The 17435-nt window shown below is 42.4% G+C and overlaps 1 protein-coding gene across 1 annotated transcript in view; it reads left to right on the plus strand.

Annotated features, from left to right (window-relative positions):
* Window positions 1-17435, plus strand: part of LOC109915326 (protein phosphatase PTC7 homolog) — an 81259-nt gene that overhangs the window by 54123 nt on the left and 9701 nt on the right. The window contains exon 5 of the mRNA XM_048612404.1: window positions 12857-12980. Within this exon, the coding sequence (XP_048468361.1) occupies window positions 12857-12980 (124 nt within the window). The remainder of the gene's footprint in view (window positions 1-12856; window positions 12981-17435) is intronic.

Genomic DNA, 17435 nt, shown 5'->3' on the forward strand with positions numbered 1-17435 from the left:
CTCGTCCCTGCCTCCCTAACCTGTTCTTCCTCCCACCTATCCCCTCCTCCCACCTCAAGCCGCACCTCCATCTCCTACCGACCAACCTCATCCCGCCCCCTTGACCTGTCCGTCCTCCCTGGACTGACCTATCCCCTTCCTAACTCCCTACCTACACTCACCTTTACTGGCTCCATCCCCGCCTCTTCGACCTGTTTGTTTCCTCTCCACCTATCCTCTCCTCTATCCCTCTTCTATCCGCCTCCCACTCTCTCCCTGTTTATTTCAAAACCCCCTTCCCCTCCCCCTTTTCTGATGAAGGGTCTAGGCCCGAAACGTCAGCCTCTCTGCTCCTATGATGCTGCTTGGCATGAAGTTAAATGAAGTGAGTTAAAGTTGGAATTGCATTAGATGAAGTAAGAAGTAAATATTGCAACAAATGTATGTTTTATATTGAGTATTAGTCTTGAAGGAGTTTAATTAAACAATCCCTTTTAAGTCTGAGTCAACTCCTTTCAGGTAACACAAGCATTTTCCCCACTACAGATATCGGGCTGACTGGCCCATAATTCCCATTTTCCCCTCTACTTCCCTTTTTAATGTCTAGGATGCCCTGTCCTCTAGTTGGTTCCCAACATATTGGTCCAGAAAACCATCCTGTATACACTCCAGGAATTCCTCTTCTGTGGTATTGTGCTAATTTAATTTGCCCAATCCAAATGCAGATTGAAGTCACCCATAATTATAGCTGAAACTTTATTGCATTTACCTCTAATTTCCTGTTTAATGTCATTTGCAATATTATAGACCTGCATACTGTAGGGGTATACAACCCATACTAACGTTTTTGTCTGTTGGTGATGCTCCGCTCTACCCATACAGATTCCACATTATTGGAGCTAATTTCCTTCTTTGCTCTTCTGCTAATTTCATCTGTAACCAGCAATGCAATTCTACTGGCTTTTCCTGTGTTTTTTTTTTAAAATTCACTTGTGGGAAGTGGACATTAGTGGCTGGCGCATTTATTGCCTGTATGTACTTGTACTTGAGAACGTGGTGGTGTGGTGCTGCCTTGAACTGCTGCAGTGCAAATGCTGGAAGTTGACCCACAATGCCACAATGTCCTTAGGGAGGGAATTCCAGGATTTTGACCCAGTGACACTGAAGGAATGGTGTTATATTTCCAAGTAAGGTTGGTGAGTGTCTTGGAGGGGAACTTAGTGGTGGTGTTCCTATGTATCTGCTGCCCTTGTCCTTCTAGATAGAAGCAGTTATAAGTCATTGGAAGGTGCTGTTTGAGGATCTTCCATGAGTTTCTGCAGTACATACTGCTGTTGCTATTGAGCATCAATAGTAGAGGGAATTGATGTTTGTGAATGTGCTACCAATCAGCCAGCTGCTTTATCCTGGATGGTGTCAAGTTGCTTGATTGTTATTGGGGCTGCACCCATCCAGGCAAGTATGGAATGTTCCATCACACTCCAGTCTTGTGCCTTGTAGCTGGAGTACAGGCTTTAGAGAGTCAGGAGGTGAGTTACTTATCACAGGATTCCTAGCCTCTGACCTGCTCTTGTAGCCAGTGTTTATGTCGCAAGTCCAGTTGAATTTCAGGTCAGTGTTACCCCAAGAATGTTGATAGCGGGGGAATTTAGTGATGGAGATTTGATTCAGGGATTCAATAAAACCATTTAGTGTCAAGGACCAGTGGTTAGATCCTCTCTATTAGAGGTGTCATTGCCTGGTGTTTGTGTGGCATGAGTGTTACTTGCCACGTCAGCCCAAGCCTAGATATTGTCCAGATCTTTTTGCATTTGAACGTAGATTGTTTCAGTATCTGAAGTTGTGAATGGTGCTGAACTTTGCGCAATCATCAGCAAATGTCCCTACTTCTGGCCTTAGGACCGAGTGATGGCCATTGATGAAGCAGCTGAAGATGGTTGCAGTTAGTATACTACCATGACGAACTCCTGCGGAGATGTCCTGAAGCTGAGAGGACTGACCTCCAACAACCAGAGCCATCTTCCTAAGTGTCGGGTTTGACTTCAACCAGCAGGGAGTTTGTCTCCAGATATTCATTGATTCCAGTTTTGGTAGGACTCCATGATGCCCCACTCAGTCAAATGCGGCCTTGATGTAAAGGGCTGTCACTCTCTCCTCCTCTCTAGAATTCAGCTTTTTTGTCCATGTTTTGAACCAAGGCTGTAATGAGGCCAGGAGCTGAGTGGCCCTGGCAGAACCTAAACTGAGCAGGTGTTGCTCGATAGCACTGTTGAGGACACCTTCTGTCATTTTGCTAATGATTGAGTATATGTCTTTTCTTACTGCTGAATATGCTTGGATGTTTAGTTCCCATCTCTGGTCACCGTGCAGCTCTGTCTCTGTGATCCCAACGATACCATACCTGTTTTTATCTATTTGTGCAATTAATTAACCCACTTCATTGTGAATGCTCTACACACGAAGGTGCAAAGCTTTGTTTTTTTTTATCGTTACTTGTCCCGTTCTGATTTTATTTTTCACTGTGGCCCTGTTTGATCCTGGCCTTTGATTTGATTTCTCTACTATCACTTCTTATTTCCCTTTTCTATCCTTCATTCTTGACATTTGATTCCCCTTCCTGTGATTCCTTGTGTTCGTTTCTGTCTCCCTGCCATTTTAGTTTAAAGCCACTACAACTACACTGGCAAATACTACCTCTCTGACATCAGTCCCAGGAACCTGTAACCTGTCCACCTGGTCCCACCTTTCCCAGAACCAGTCTCCATGCCCTGGGAATCTGAAACTGTATTCCTTGTACCATCTCTTCAGACAAATATTCATGTAAAATATCCTGCTTTTTCTACACTTTACTAGCATGTGGTACTATTAGTAACCTGAGATCACTATTTTTGAGGTGTTACTTTTCCATTTCCTCACTCCTTATTTTGCTTTTAGAACCTTTTTGTTTACCTATGTTGGGATCAAAAAATGTGTGCTATGACCAAGAGCTATTCATCCTTCTTCTCCTCCGCACCCCCACCCTCCACCCCCACAACTCCTCCAGAATGTCCTGTAGCTACTCTGAGATATCCTTGACTGTAGCGCCTGGCAACATATCTTCTGGAGTCTTGTTTGTGGCCACAAAAGTGCCTGTCTGTTTCCCTTACAATTGAATCCTCTATAACTATTGCAATCCCACACTCTACTCTCCCCCTAGGAGCAGCACAACCATGGTGAAACTTTCTCCTGGGAGACCATCCCCCTTAACGGAATCTAAAGCAGTATATCTGTTTTGCAGGGAAATAATGACAGGAGACTTCTGCAATGCTTCCCTAGTCCTCTTGCTGTGACTGGTGGTTACCCATTCCTACTTGTCTACAGAGTCGTAGCCACTGCGACTTCTTCTCTGCACATGCTATCCATGATACTTTATACTTAGATGCTCCATAGTGTTCCCAACTGCTGCTATAGCTCTGATACCTGGGCTTCCAGGAGCTGCAGCTGCAGACACTTACTGTACACACATTGGCCTAGAGCACTTGAAATATTCTTGGCTTCCCACAAAAAGCACATCAGTTTTGAGTTCTCCTGCTATGACATATGTCTTTAAATTAAACCTTTTCAGGAGATGCTTAATATCAAATACTATCACTTACTGTCTGGCCGTTATTCCCCGGTCATCGTTACAGTTGAATATAGTCCTTACAACTATTTGCCACAAAAAAAGACCTTGCAAACTACAAACCATTTTAAAAAAAAAAAAAAAAAAAATCAAAAGCATCTCTTCCCTTTTCAGTGAATTTCTATTGTGATCTAAATTCCCAGATACACTCACTCTGGCAGTCTCTCACTCAAGATATGCTCTCTCTTGACTGCTTTTGCACAAAGCTTACTCTGATACCCTGCCTAGAAAGACAGAAAAATATATTTGTGTCCTGGTATTTTTCCTTTAATTATTAAAGCAGAAATGGTCCTGTGAATATTTGAACGGACACATTTTGTTTTACAGGCACTTCTCTTTTGTTTTTCTTCATTCTGTTCAGATATGTTACCTCGCACCTGTGGAGCAGGTGGGATGTGAACACTACCACTGCACCTCAATAGCCCCTAAAAATTCTTTCCTCCTGTACTGGCCTTGAAACCATGACCCAAAGGTTAAGACTCTTGTGCTGTACTGACGGACCTAGTCAGTCTTGAAAGATTCCATGTACTCTTTGACATTTTTAAGCAGATAGGCTATTATCTACCTCTGGAGTAGATGGGATTTGATTTCAGGCCTTCTGATCCATAGGTTGGAACAGTACACTGTGCCACAACAGCCCTGTGTAATACTCTATCACAATTGAATCACCCATTGTAATCAATCAGGTTCTGTTTCAGATGTGTGTGGTGTGAACTTGGAAAGGGCTCTTCAGAATCTGTAGTGTACGTTACAATTCCAATATAGAGCCGGTTGCTTTGCTTTGTGCATGTGCTAAGCCCTGGCTGCTGCTATGTAATATAATTATTGCTGAGGAATGATGCCCACGGCTTGCGATAAGTACTTGCTTTAATTATAAATCTCTAACTGACAGTACCCTGGCATACTCAGTCTAACCTTCTCCATACCTGGCTGGCTGCCAACATTTCCTCCTTTATCAAAATAATAGCTGACTACTTTCCAAGGTGTTCAGAAAGCATTGCGCACACACAGTCTTTCCAGTCATGTTTTAATTTTGCACTGCCAAAATGATGGGGACTTTCTCCATCAGCCAATACACTTCAATCTTAATTCCACTAAATATTCTTTTACAAACTCGCATGACAGCATTGCTAAATGTTTTTTGACTTAACCAATAAGCTCTGACTGCCAACATGCAAGGAAAAAGTACCTTGGAATAGTTTGTCCCAGTTATCCAAAATCATGTTATATGGCTACAAAAGCAGACCTAGCATGTATTGTAATATAACCACGAGAAGTTTGCAGCTGTTCAGTTTTTAACTGTGCAACTGGGTGAGTTAGCCCCTGGAGCTCATTCTACCAGTCAGTTAGGTTGTGACTGAATTTCAGCCTAATTCCACTTTACCTGTTTCAGCTCTATATCTTTGATTCCTTTGCCTCCAAAAATGATTGTATTCTTTAAAAAAACAAAATTGCCCAGACATTCACAACTGAAGTGTCATTTCCTTGCATTTATTTTTCAGCTTCTTAGAAATAAAGGCCAACTTTAAGACACCTTTAAACTACTTCATCTTTAAAATCACTGATACCAGCCAACCTGTCCCATTGCCTCTGAACGTTGTCAGTTTGTGTGTGCCGGCTAAACCTTTGTTCAGATTTATTTGTGGTGAAAACGGTACACAGGCGAACACGTAAGGAATGATCCACAAGACTGAAGGGAGGGGAGGCTGGCAATGCGACCTATACAAGTGTGTCTTGTAGCCTGAGTTGTACAGTACTGCCAGTGATCTATACCAAAGCATTGCAACCATGTGATCTAGCAGCCTTTGAGGGCAGTGTTCTTTTAATCAAATAAATAGGAGCTGCTGACTACAGTGATGAGCACTTAATCTTTTCTGCATTCTACATACCTACTGTCCCTCAGATTGTGTCAATCTAATTTGCCACTAAAATAAATGCCTAGCTATCAGATTAACCAACATGAACTGCTTCTTGCCAGCAAACTGTCTCTTATCCTCCATTATAAAATAAATTACGTTCTGCCATTACTCCCAACTGTTATCATCTTTGCTATCACATTTGCTATTCTTAAAAGAATAAAACAAACGCAACATTCCCATTGAATTGCAGTCAGCACTTGTAGAGTTGTACCACAGCACTGAGTCAGCCATTTTGAGAAGAAAATCATTAAGAGCAAACCAAACTGGTAAATTGGGTGTGGGAGGTGTGAAGAAGATCTATGTCAGAGACTGATGAACAGGATTAATAAACGTCTGTTTAATCTCTGTGTGCATTTCTTTGTATGTTTATGCATTTTGCATTTGTGCCACGACTGAGCCACCGTGCCGCCTGGCCCTAACTGCCTTTGAATCAAGTGGCATTCTAGGCCATTTCAGAAGACCGTTGAGACTCAACCACATTGCTGGAGTGACATTAAAAAGGAAGACAGACAGACAAAGGCAGTGACCACATGGGAAATGAATCAAACGGCAAAATAAACCTGCACTGCTGTCTGATCCAGCAGTGAGTCTGGGCAGCTGACTGTTCTGCTGTTTGATTTTAAGTCTCTCTGGACATTGGAATCATCTAAAAAAATATTAACAAACAGTGAAATTCTCAGGTGATCTTGAACTGTGTGGGAGAGCTCACAGCCGGGGAGCAGTAAAATGGCTTTGTAAAGTGTAACCTTACTGATTTTTGTTTGTTTTTGTTTTTGTAAATCTGCAACAGTGAGTAAATTGAGTTCCCTTTTGATTTTTTTAAATTGAGATCTATCTCTTAATTAAACTTTAAAAATGTAAGACATAGGTACTAAGCCTAGAGCAGTTAAACTGCTATATTCTGGGTCTGTAGATTGTTAATGTGCAAAGATGGCCTTCAGTAGAGTGATGTGCTCTTCCTGTTGGATGTGGGAGATTAGGGAAAGTTTCCATGTTACTAATGATTATGTCTACAGTTTGTGTGTTTGGTTGCGAATCCTATTGGATTGCATGAATCGGTTGGTGCGGCAGTTTAGAGGCAATGATGAATTTACAGGAGCTAGGGGGTGTGATAGACCGAATCTAAACTTTAAAATTCTAAATTGGGAGAAGGCCAACTTTGAAGGTATTAGGCAAGAACTTTCAAAAGTTGATTGGGGTAGATGTTTGCTGGCAAAGGGACTGTTGGATTATGGGAAGCCTTCAAAAATGAGATAACGAGACTCCAGAGATATGATCCTGTCAGGGTGAAGGGCAAAGCTGGTAGGTGTATGGAATGCTGGATGACTGGAGAAATTGATGTGGAGGTGCTGGTGTTGGCCTGGGGTGGCAAAGTCAAAAAATCTCTCGATACCAGGTTATAGTCTAACCGGTTTATTTGAAAACAAGTTTTCAGAGCCCCACTCCTCCTTCAGGTGATTTACTAACACCTGATGAAGGGTCCAGGCCCGAAACGTTGTCTGTCCTTCTCCTCTGCTGCCTGACCTCCTGTGTTCTTCCAGCTGTACACTGTATTGACTCTAACTCGAGCATCTGCAGTTCTTGCTATCTCCAAGTGATTGCTGGGTCCCTTTGCTGAGATATCTGTATCATCGATAGCCACCGGTGAGGTGCTCCTGGAGGTTGGCTAATGTACCACTATTTAAGAAAGGTGGTAAGGAAAAGCCAGGGAACTAAACACTAGTGAGTCTGACATCGGTGGTGGGTAAGTTATTGGAGGGAATCCTGAGAGACAGGATTTATATGTATTTGGAAAATCCAAGACTGATTAGAGGTGGTCAATATGACTTTGTGTGCGGGGAATCGTGTCTCACTAATTAATTGAGGTTTTTGAAGTAATAACGAGAATTAATGAGGACAGAGTGGTGGGCATGATCTATATGGACTTCAGTAAGGCATTCAACAAGGTTCCTCATGATAGACAAGTTAGCAAGGTTAGAGCACGTGGAATACAGGCAGAACTAGCCATTTGGATACAGAACAGGCTTGAAAGTAGAAGACAGGGTGGTGGTGGAGTGTTGCTTTTCAAACTGGAGGCCTGTGACCAGCAGTGTGCCACAGGGATCGGTGCTGGGACCACTGCTTTTCATCATTTAATATAAATGATTTGGATAGGAACATAAGAGATATGGTTAGTAAGTTTGCAGGTGAAAAGTGGAGGAGCGGATTGGGAGGCAGATACTGGAAAGGTGCAGAAGTCATAGGGTTGTAGTCATGGGTGACTTCAACTTTCCAAATATTGATTGGAAACATTTTAGTTGTAATAGTTTAGATGGAGCGGATTTTGTCCAGTGCGTTCAGGAAGGATTCCTGACACAGTATGTAGATAGACCAACACGAAGAGAGGCCACTTTGGATTTGGTGCTTGGCAATGAACTGGGCCAAGTGTTAGATCTGTTGGTAGGAGAGCATTTTAGCAGTAGCGATCATAACTCTGTTACTTTTACAGTAGTCATGGAAAAGGATAGGTACATACAGCAGGGTAAGGTTTATAATTTGGGGAAGGGTAATTATAATTCTGTTCGGCAAGAACTGCGTAACATAAAATGAGAACAGATGCTGCCAGGGAAGAGCACTATAGAAATGTGGAGATTGTTTAAGGAATGCATACTGCGTGTGATCGATATGTTCGTCCCTAGCAGACAGGGAAGATGCGGTTGAGTGAGGGAGCCTTGGTTCTCGAGAAAGGTCGAAAGACTGAGGAAGAAGGATGCTTATATAAGGTTTAGGAAACGAGGATCGGAAAAGGCTCTAGAGGGATACAAGTCAGCCAGGAAGGAGCTGAAGAAAGGGCTTAGAAGAACTATAAGGGGGCATGAGAGAACCTTGGCAGATAGGATCAAGGAAAACCCCAAGGCTTTTTACACGTATGTGAGGAATAAGAGAATGACCAGAGAAAGAGTAGGGCCGATCGAGGATTGTAAAGGGATTTTGTGCACGGAGCCTAAAGAGATAGGAGAGGTCCGTAATGAATACTTTTCTTCAGTGTTCACAAAGGGACCTAGTAGGGGAGGACAGTGTGAAACAGGCTGGTAGGCTAGAGGAGGTCGATGTTAGTAAGGAAGATATACTAGGAATTTTGAGGAACTTGAAGATCGAGGACAATACGAAGGTGGGTCGCATTGTGGACAGTGCGGAGGGCTGTTCTAGGTTACAAAGGGACATTGATAGGATGCAGAGCTGATCTGAGAAGTGGCAGATGGAGTTTAACCCTGAAAAGTGTGAGGTGATTCATTTCGGAAGGACAAACTTGAAAGCAGAATACAGAGTTAGTGGTAAGATTCTTGGCAGTGTGGAGGAGCAGAGGGATCTTGGGGTTCATGTCCACAGTTCCCTGAAGGCTGCCACCCAGGTGGATAGAGTTGTTAAGAAGGCGTATGGTGTATTTGCTTTCATTAATAGAGGGATTGAGTTCAAGAGCTGTGAAATTATGCTCCAGCTATACAAAACCCTGGTTTGGCCACATCTGGAGTATTGTTTCCAGTTCTGGTCGCCTCATTGCAGGAAAGATGTGGAAGTGTTGGAAAAGGTGCAGAGGAGATTTACCAGGACGTTGCCTGGAATGGAGGAAAGGTTAAGAGAGCTTTTCTCTAGAACAACGAAGGATGAGAGGTGACTTGATAGAGGTGTACAAAATGATCAGAGGTATAGATAGAGTGGACAGCCAGAGACTTTTTCCTAGGGTGGAAGTAGCTATTATGAGGGGGCATAGTTTTAAAGTAAGTGGAGGTAGATATAGGACAGACGTCAGAGGTAGGTTCTTTACTCAAAGAGTGGTAAGGGCGTGGAATGCATTGCCGGAGAGGATAGTGGAGTCGGCCTCGTTAGGGGCATTTAAGCGGCTATTAGATAGGCATATGGATGATAGTATAAGGTAGGGGTGGAGGTTAGATAGATCTTAGGTTTAGGGTAAAAGTTTGGCACAACATCGTAGGCCAAAGGGGGCCTGTACTGTGCTGTTCTGTTCTATGTTGTATGTGGCATCAAAATTTGTGGTGTAGTGGACGGCAGAGAAAGTTACCTCAGTTCAACAGGATTTGATCAGATGGGCCAGTGGGTTGAGGAGTGGCAGATCAAGTTTAATTTAGATAAATGTGAGGTGCTGGATTTTGGAAAGGCAAATCGGGGCAAGACTTATTCACTTATTGGTAAGGTCCTAGGGAGTGTTGCTGAACATAGACACCTTGGATTGCAGATTCATAGTTCCTTGAAAGTGGAGTCATGGGTAGACAGGATCATGAAGAAGGCATTTGGTATGCTTGCCTTTATTGGTCAGTTCGTTGAGTATAGGAGTTGGGAGGTCATGGTGCAGCTGTACAGGAAATTGCTTAGAATACTGCATGCAATTCTGGTTCACACTGCTATAGAAAGGATGTAGTGTAACTTGAATGGGTTCAGAAAGTATTTACAAGGATGTTGCCAGAGTTGTATGGTTTGAACAATAGGGAGAGGCTGAATAGGCTGGAGCTAATTTCCCTGGAGTGTTGGAGGCTGAGGGGGTGACCATATAGAGGTCTATAAAATCATGAGGAGCACGGATATGGTAAATAGACGAAGTCTTTTCCCTGGGGTGGGGCAAGTCCAAAACTAGAGGGCAAAGGTTTAAGATGAGAGGGGAAAGATTTAAAAGGGACCTGAGGGGCACTGTTTTCACACAAGGAGTGGTGCCTGTATGGAATTAGCTGCTAGAGGAAGGGGTGGAGGCTGGTACAATTGCATTTAAAAGGCATCTGGATGGGTATAAGAATAGGAAGGGTTTAGAGGGATGTGGGCCAAATGCTGGCAAATTAATTTAGGATATCTGCTCAGCAAGGATGAGTTGGACCAAAGGGTCTGATTCCATGCTGTACAGGTCTATCCCTCTGACATGTAGCCTGACCAGGTGAGGATGGCAGATTTCCTTCCTTGAAGGGCACTAATGAGTCAGATGGGTTTCTGCTGACAATTGGCATTGATTTCATGGTCATCACTAGACTCTTACTTAATTTCAGATTTTGTTTTAATTGAATTCAAGATCCAACATCAGCCTTACCGGGATTCAAATCCAAGTCCCCAGCATATTAGCTGAGCTTCTGAATTCATAGTCTAGCAATAATACATCACCTACCTATAGAACATTTAGAAATACACATGATCAAGCAAAGTCTTGAGGAGGAAATCGTGCCTGAAAAATTTATTTTAATTCTTTGAGAAGGTAACAAACAGAACACATAAAGGAGATCTAACATATTTGGATTTTCAGGAGGTATTTCATAAAGTTCTATAAATCAGGCTACTTAAGAGCCCATGGTGTTGGAGGTAGTATATTAGCATGAATAGAGGACTGGCTTATTAATAGAAGGTAAGGATTTAGGATAAAGGGCCAGTTTTCATGTTGGCAGACTGTAATTAGTGGAGTCGTAGAGGACAGAAAAAGTCCCTTTGACTCATCGTACCAGTCAAAAACAGCGACCTGTTCTGATCCCATTTTCTAGCAATTGGCCCTTATAGCCTTGTATGACTTGGCATTGTGAGTGTGCACCTAAACACTTCCTAAAATGTTATGAGGACTGTCTGAAGAAAGGTTGAGTATGGTACTTGATGGGGTAGGTAGATATAGTGTGGCTGTTTCCCCTTGTGGTAAGATGGCAGGCTAACTCGCTTGTAGTTTCTTTGTTTTCTCTGTCCCTGGTTTGAATAGCCCCGTGTTACCGTTTGTTTACTTACAATCTGCTAGAACTGTTCTAGACTCTGGGAACAATCGTGATATGTAGTTGGTCATGATCACCTTCCTCCTAGAACATCTATTACCATCCCTCTAGCCCCCACCCATTGAACCTTCTCCCTTTGTGTTCGCTCTCTCTCACAGGTGCCAGCTCTCTTGCTCTCCAACTCTTATAGCACTTCAGGCCCTAGTCCTGCTTGTCGCTCACTGATCACAGTCCTCCAGTCTCCAACCCAGTCCCTGGTCCTTCTGCCCCTCACCTCACTCCAGCAATCTCTGGTTGGAAGTTTTCTCCAATGTTTGCTGTTGTTGACCTCATAGTGAGGTATCAATGCAAGTATCAGAGAACTGGCCTGTGATTGAGGATGCAGCTCCTCATCATTTCCTTCCATTTTATTTACAGGAGCAACATTTTCTCTTCCATTGGTCACCACTGAAAGTGGAGGTTCCAGGGTGATTTTTAGAGATGATTTGTCTACAGCCCTGTATATTTTGAATGCTGAGAACTCCCATCCCTTGAAATAAAGGCAAACATGATATTAATAGATTTTAGCTTTTTAAATAACTTTCATTCATAGAAATATGTAAAATAAATGCGGGATTAGGCCATTTGGCTCTTTTGAGCTTACACCCACCATTCAATATGGTCATGGCTGATCATGCATTTTCAGTATCCCACTCCTGCGTCCTCTCCATATCCCTTGATCCTTTTAGCTGCAAGGGCCACGTCCAGTTCCTTGAATATATCTAATGAACTGGCCCCAATAGCTTTTCTATGGGAGAGAATTCCACAGGTTCACAACTCTGAGTGAAGAAATTCTTCTTCATCTCAGTCCTGAATGGCTTACCCCTTATTCTTAGACTGGTCCCTAGCATCAAGAACATTCTACCCCCACTAGTGCTATCCAGTCCTGTCAAGATTTTATATGTTTCTGAGAACCACCCCCTTCATTCTTCTAAATTCCAGTGAGTATAAGGCCAGTCTTCATATGTCAGTCCTGTCATTCTGGAATCAGTCTGGTGAACATTTGCTAGACTCCCTCAATAGCAGAACGTTGCTCCTCAGACTAGGAGACCAAAACTGCATGCAATACTCGAGAGGTGTGGCCTCGCCAAGGCCCTATACAACTGCAGCAAGACATTCTTGCTCCTGTGCTAACCTTCAGTGACTGTTCTACCATGGCGCCCAGGTCTCATTGCACCTCACCTTCTCCTAAACTGCTACCATTCAGATTATAATCGGCCTTCCTGTTTTTGCCACCAAAGTGGATAACCTCATGTTTATCCTCATTGTATTGTATTTGCCCACTCAGCCAGTCTGTCCAAGTCACCCTGCAGCCTCTTATCATCCTCTTCGCAGCATACACTGCCACCCAGCTTAGTGTCATCTGCAAATTTGGAGATATTGCATTCAATTCCTTTGTCCAAATTGTTAATATATATTGTGACAGCTGGGGTCCCCATCTGGTAGCTTTTGTTATTTTATATACTTGAGCCCCAAAATATCTCGACTCATCCACAGCGCTCATGCTCTTTTTTTTTTGTACTCTGCAGCCCTGAAGCAGCAGAAGGTTCCATGTTCAATGTAGAAGTGGGTGATATCATTCTTACGGCAACAGATGGGCTCTTTGACAACATGTCAGACTACATGATCTTACAACAGTTACAAAAATTGAAGGTACAGTATTCTATGGCCATTTGGTCCACCGTCTCTAGTTAATGCCAACTTGTCTCCTCTTCCTGCAACACTGGAATTGAATGTTCTGAACCTCTCATTGTATTTCAAATGAATTATTGTATGAGGACTGTTATCTTAGATTTGTTGTGTGAAGTGTTGATTTGAGTGATTGGAGGAAAGTGTGACTGATTCATTATTTTTGTACCCAAAGCAATCTCCCTTAACATTCTTGCTGTTAAACCCAGAATTTGAACCCTTGTCAAATATCTATGTATAGACCATAGGAGATAGTCAGGAATGATATTCCTAGAGTCTGGTCTATTTCTCAATATGCTGTGTGAGACTAAATTTTTCATCAATCCTTTTGAACTAGAATCCTTTGATTTGTTTTTGCATAGCTGTTGGGTAACTTTCAGAACTGCCTTTCATAGGAACCAGTCTGTGTTCTGAAAACAAACCTCATGACTTTGACGGGGTGAGGACTTTGAATTTTAAACTGGTGACTTTTGCCGTCAAAGACTTTGAACTTTAAATTGACTGGGTACTTCTGCCATCAAACTCTAGATTTTTTGTTTCAAACAGTTTCAACAAGGAAGGTTTCCATTTGAATGTGGTGTGAAACAATTGATAATCTAATGTTGCTCATTTACTGCACTGTCTCAAGAATACCTGATGCATTTGTGTAGGCAGAAACATGTCTTAAAGTGATTTCACTGTGCTTGAGATGGATTTGTAAAATTGGAGATTATTTTTATTCGACGACCACAGGGATCGTAGATCATAGCATCCCTACAGTGTGGAAACAGGGCCTTCGGCCCAACAAGTCCACATCAGCCCTCAGAGCATCCCACCCAGTCAGATTTTCCCCTATAACCCACCTAATCTACACATCTCTGAACACTACAGACAAATTTAGCATGGCCAATCCCCGTAGCCTGCATATCTTTGGACTGTGGGACAAAATGGGAGCACCCGGAGGAAACCCACACAGACATGGGGAGAATGTGCAAACTCCACACAGACAGTCGCCTGAGGCCGGAATCGAACCCAGGTCCCTGGCACTGAGACAGTAGTGCTAACCACTGAGCCACCGTGCCGCCCTAACTGGATGTAGGGATGTTTGTGCAATTTTGACTCTTCTTAAATGATTACCATATTTTTTGCAGGTTGTCATCGTGGTTCTCATTTCTAGTTAACATAAATCCCAATGGGTGGTTAGTGTACATTCAGATTTTCTTCTGAAATGTGAACATTGGGCTCCTATAAGATACTGTCCAATTAAACTACAAATGTTGATGTATAGTTTAGCAATTTCTTCTGACTGGGTTGATTTACATAGGGAAACATCTAAGCAGTATTATCTTTGTGCATGTGTACTTGACAGCTTATCATTTCAGGAAGTGAGGAATGCCACATTTTCATTTCATGGAGAGATCACAGCCTTTTCTTGACTTTTCTAGTTCCAGTTTGTTCCCAGCTCAACTTAATCCGAGATCCTTTTGATGAAAAGCAGTAGCAATAGCTAACTTTCTATAGGGGCTGTAGTGGTGCAGTGGTTGTATCCATACCCCTGGACTGAGAGACCCAAGTTCAAATCCCACATGTTTCAGAGGTGTGTATCAACGTCTCTTAAACAGATTGATTAGGAAAATAGGAAAAAGAAGCCAATTTACTGGGACTTGGCCTTTATGGTGTTAATATGTCTGAATTTGAAACTCAGATTTGTCAAGAGAAGCTTCTTCGTGGTAAATTTTGTGTTGACTAAGGTGAGCCTTCCATCCGTATTGGAAGCTATGAAAAAAGTCCTGTACCAAGTTGGAATTAGACTTGTTCTGTGGCATTTTGTGGAGCCTTGGCTTTTGTGATCTAAGTTTTCTGCAACAAAACCAGTGTAAACCCACCCTCAAGTGAGTCCATACATTCTGGCCCTTGCGCATTAATGTCTGGCATATCATTACACTCCTATTCTAACTTGTAAATTCTGTATATATTCACTATCTGAGTTGGAAGAGTGAGTTCAAGTAATGGTGCATCTTCACTGTACAGTTGTTCTTCTAGTGGCTGATGGGCTTGCACACTCTGACAGGTTGTAAAGTAAAAGGTACAGGATAAAATTGTGTGTACAGAGGAGGTGCATATCCATGGTATCCACAGCTGATCATACAGATTTCTCCAGTTCCACCAGCCTCTGCTTTACCTATTCTCGTTGCCGACAGCTTCACTGGAAGGAAATGTGCAGAAATGTGTTAACAAGAGTCCAACTTCATGTGGCTGTTGTGATTGAATAGCTGCCATTGTTCGTAGGCTCCTTAGATTGTTTGGTCTCCATATCGCGAGTAATATACTTTGTTTGGAGGCAATGCAGTCAAAGTTTACTAGATCGTCCCCGGAATAAGTGATAGTCCTAAGATGAAAGACTGAGTAAACGGGGTCTATACTCTCTGGTGTTTGGATGAAATGGGGTGATCTCATTGAAACATAAGTTCTGAAGGGATATGGCAGAAAAGATGTTGAGAGACTGTGTCCCATGGCTGAGGAATCTGGAACGTAGAGGCCCAGTCATAGGATAAAGACTTAATCATTTAGGACTGAGTTTATGAAGAGCTATTTCACTGTGTAGATTTTTGGAATTCTCCACCCTAAAGGTGTGTGGATCCTTCATCATTAATTATATTTAAGGCTGGGATAGAGTTTTGGTGTTAAAAGGGAATCGAGGGATTTGGCACTTTTCTTAAATTTGCCCATGTGATATGCTGGCCTGGCCAGCAACACCCATTTATTGCCCTGGATAAGTTGTTGGTGAGCTCAGGTGTCAACCCCTCAGGTATGCCAGCATCCTGCAGTGGGCAGGAATGTGCAGTTGATGGGTAAGATCAACAATGATTGTGCTGGAGTCAGAGATCTACAACACAGAAAAACAACCACCTTGCTATTCTAATCCCATTTTACAGCACTAGGCCCATAGCCTTGTATGCCCAGGCATCGCAAGTGCACATCTAAATGCTATGAGTTGTTCTGCCTCTATCGCCCTTACAAGCAGAGTGTTCCAGATTCCTATCATGGCCTGGATTTAAAAAAAAGGTTCTTTTTCTCACATCCTCTCAACTTTCTGCCCCTTACCTTAAATCTATGCCCCCTGGTCATTGATTCCTTCATCAAGAAGAATTTTTTTCTTTCCACATCACTTATATGCCCCTCAATTTTATATATTTCAATCATGTCCCCTCTCAATCACAGTTAGTTTGTTTTTAAGAAAAACAACTCCAGTCTGTCCAACTTCTCTTCATACCTGGAACTCTTCAGCCCAGGTAGCATACTGGTAAATCTCCTCTGCACACTCTCCAGCGCAGTCACATCCCTCCTATAATGTGGATTCCAGAACTGCACATAATACTCTAGCTGTGACCTAACCAAAGTTTTATACAGTTCCAGTGTAACTTCCCTTATCTTAAATTGTTTGCCTTGACTAATAAAGGCAAGTATTCCATATGCTTGCTTATCTGCCTGTCCCAATACCTTAATCCTTTGATCCTCAGCACTTCCCAGGTCCTTCTGTTCATCATGAATTCCATTGCCTTGTTTGTCCTGTCCAAGTGTATCACCTCACATTTGCCCAGATTGAACTCTGTTTGCTGCTGATTAGCCCATCTGACCAGCCTGTGTAAGCTAGGAGAATATCATCCTCATATATGGTCTGTTCAGCTCTTTCAGAATTTTATTTGTTTGAGTGTTCCTTTCTCATTCTTCCTACTTCGGTGGACAGGTCTAGTTGACCCAATCTCTCTCCATAATAACCCTGCCATCCCAGTAATCATTTAGGTGATCGTTCATTCCATTCAGTCAATGGCATTGATATCATTTCTTGCGTAAGGAGACCAAAACTTCACACACCACTCCAGGTGTGGTTTCACTTGAGGCCCAAAACTCTAGTTAATACATTCTTGTTCTTGTACTCAAAGTCTCTTGCAATAAAGGCCAGTACACAGTTTGCTTTCCAAACTGCTTGCTGCCCTTTACTTCCAGTGGCTACTACACAAGGGCACCCAGGTCTTTTTGTACATCAATACTTTCCAATTTATCATCATTTAATTAAATAATACTCCACCATTCTATCTTTCCTACCACATTGGAAACTTCACATATGTCCCCACTTATTTGTCCACTCACTCAACTTAACTAAATTGCCTTGAAACCTTTTTATATCCTCCTTGCCACACTCAATCCAATCTAGTTTTTTGTATCGTAATCAAATTTAGAAATATAATATTTGATTCCCTTATCCAAATATTTAATGTATGTTGTAAGTAGCTGTGGCCCAAACACTAACCCCACAGTATCTCAGTGGTCACCATCTTTTCACTCAGAAAACATTTCATTTATTCTGACTTTGTTTCCTGTCTGCTAACCAATTCTCAATTCATGCAAGTATATCTTTGAAAAATCTCATTTGCTTTA

The sequence above is a fragment of the Rhincodon typus genome, chromosome 26 (assembly GCF_021869965.1).
Source record: "Rhincodon typus isolate 14 chromosome 26, sRhiTyp1.1, whole genome shotgun sequence".
Lineage (NCBI taxonomy): Eukaryota > Metazoa > Chordata > Chondrichthyes > Orectolobiformes > Rhincodontidae > Rhincodon > Rhincodon typus.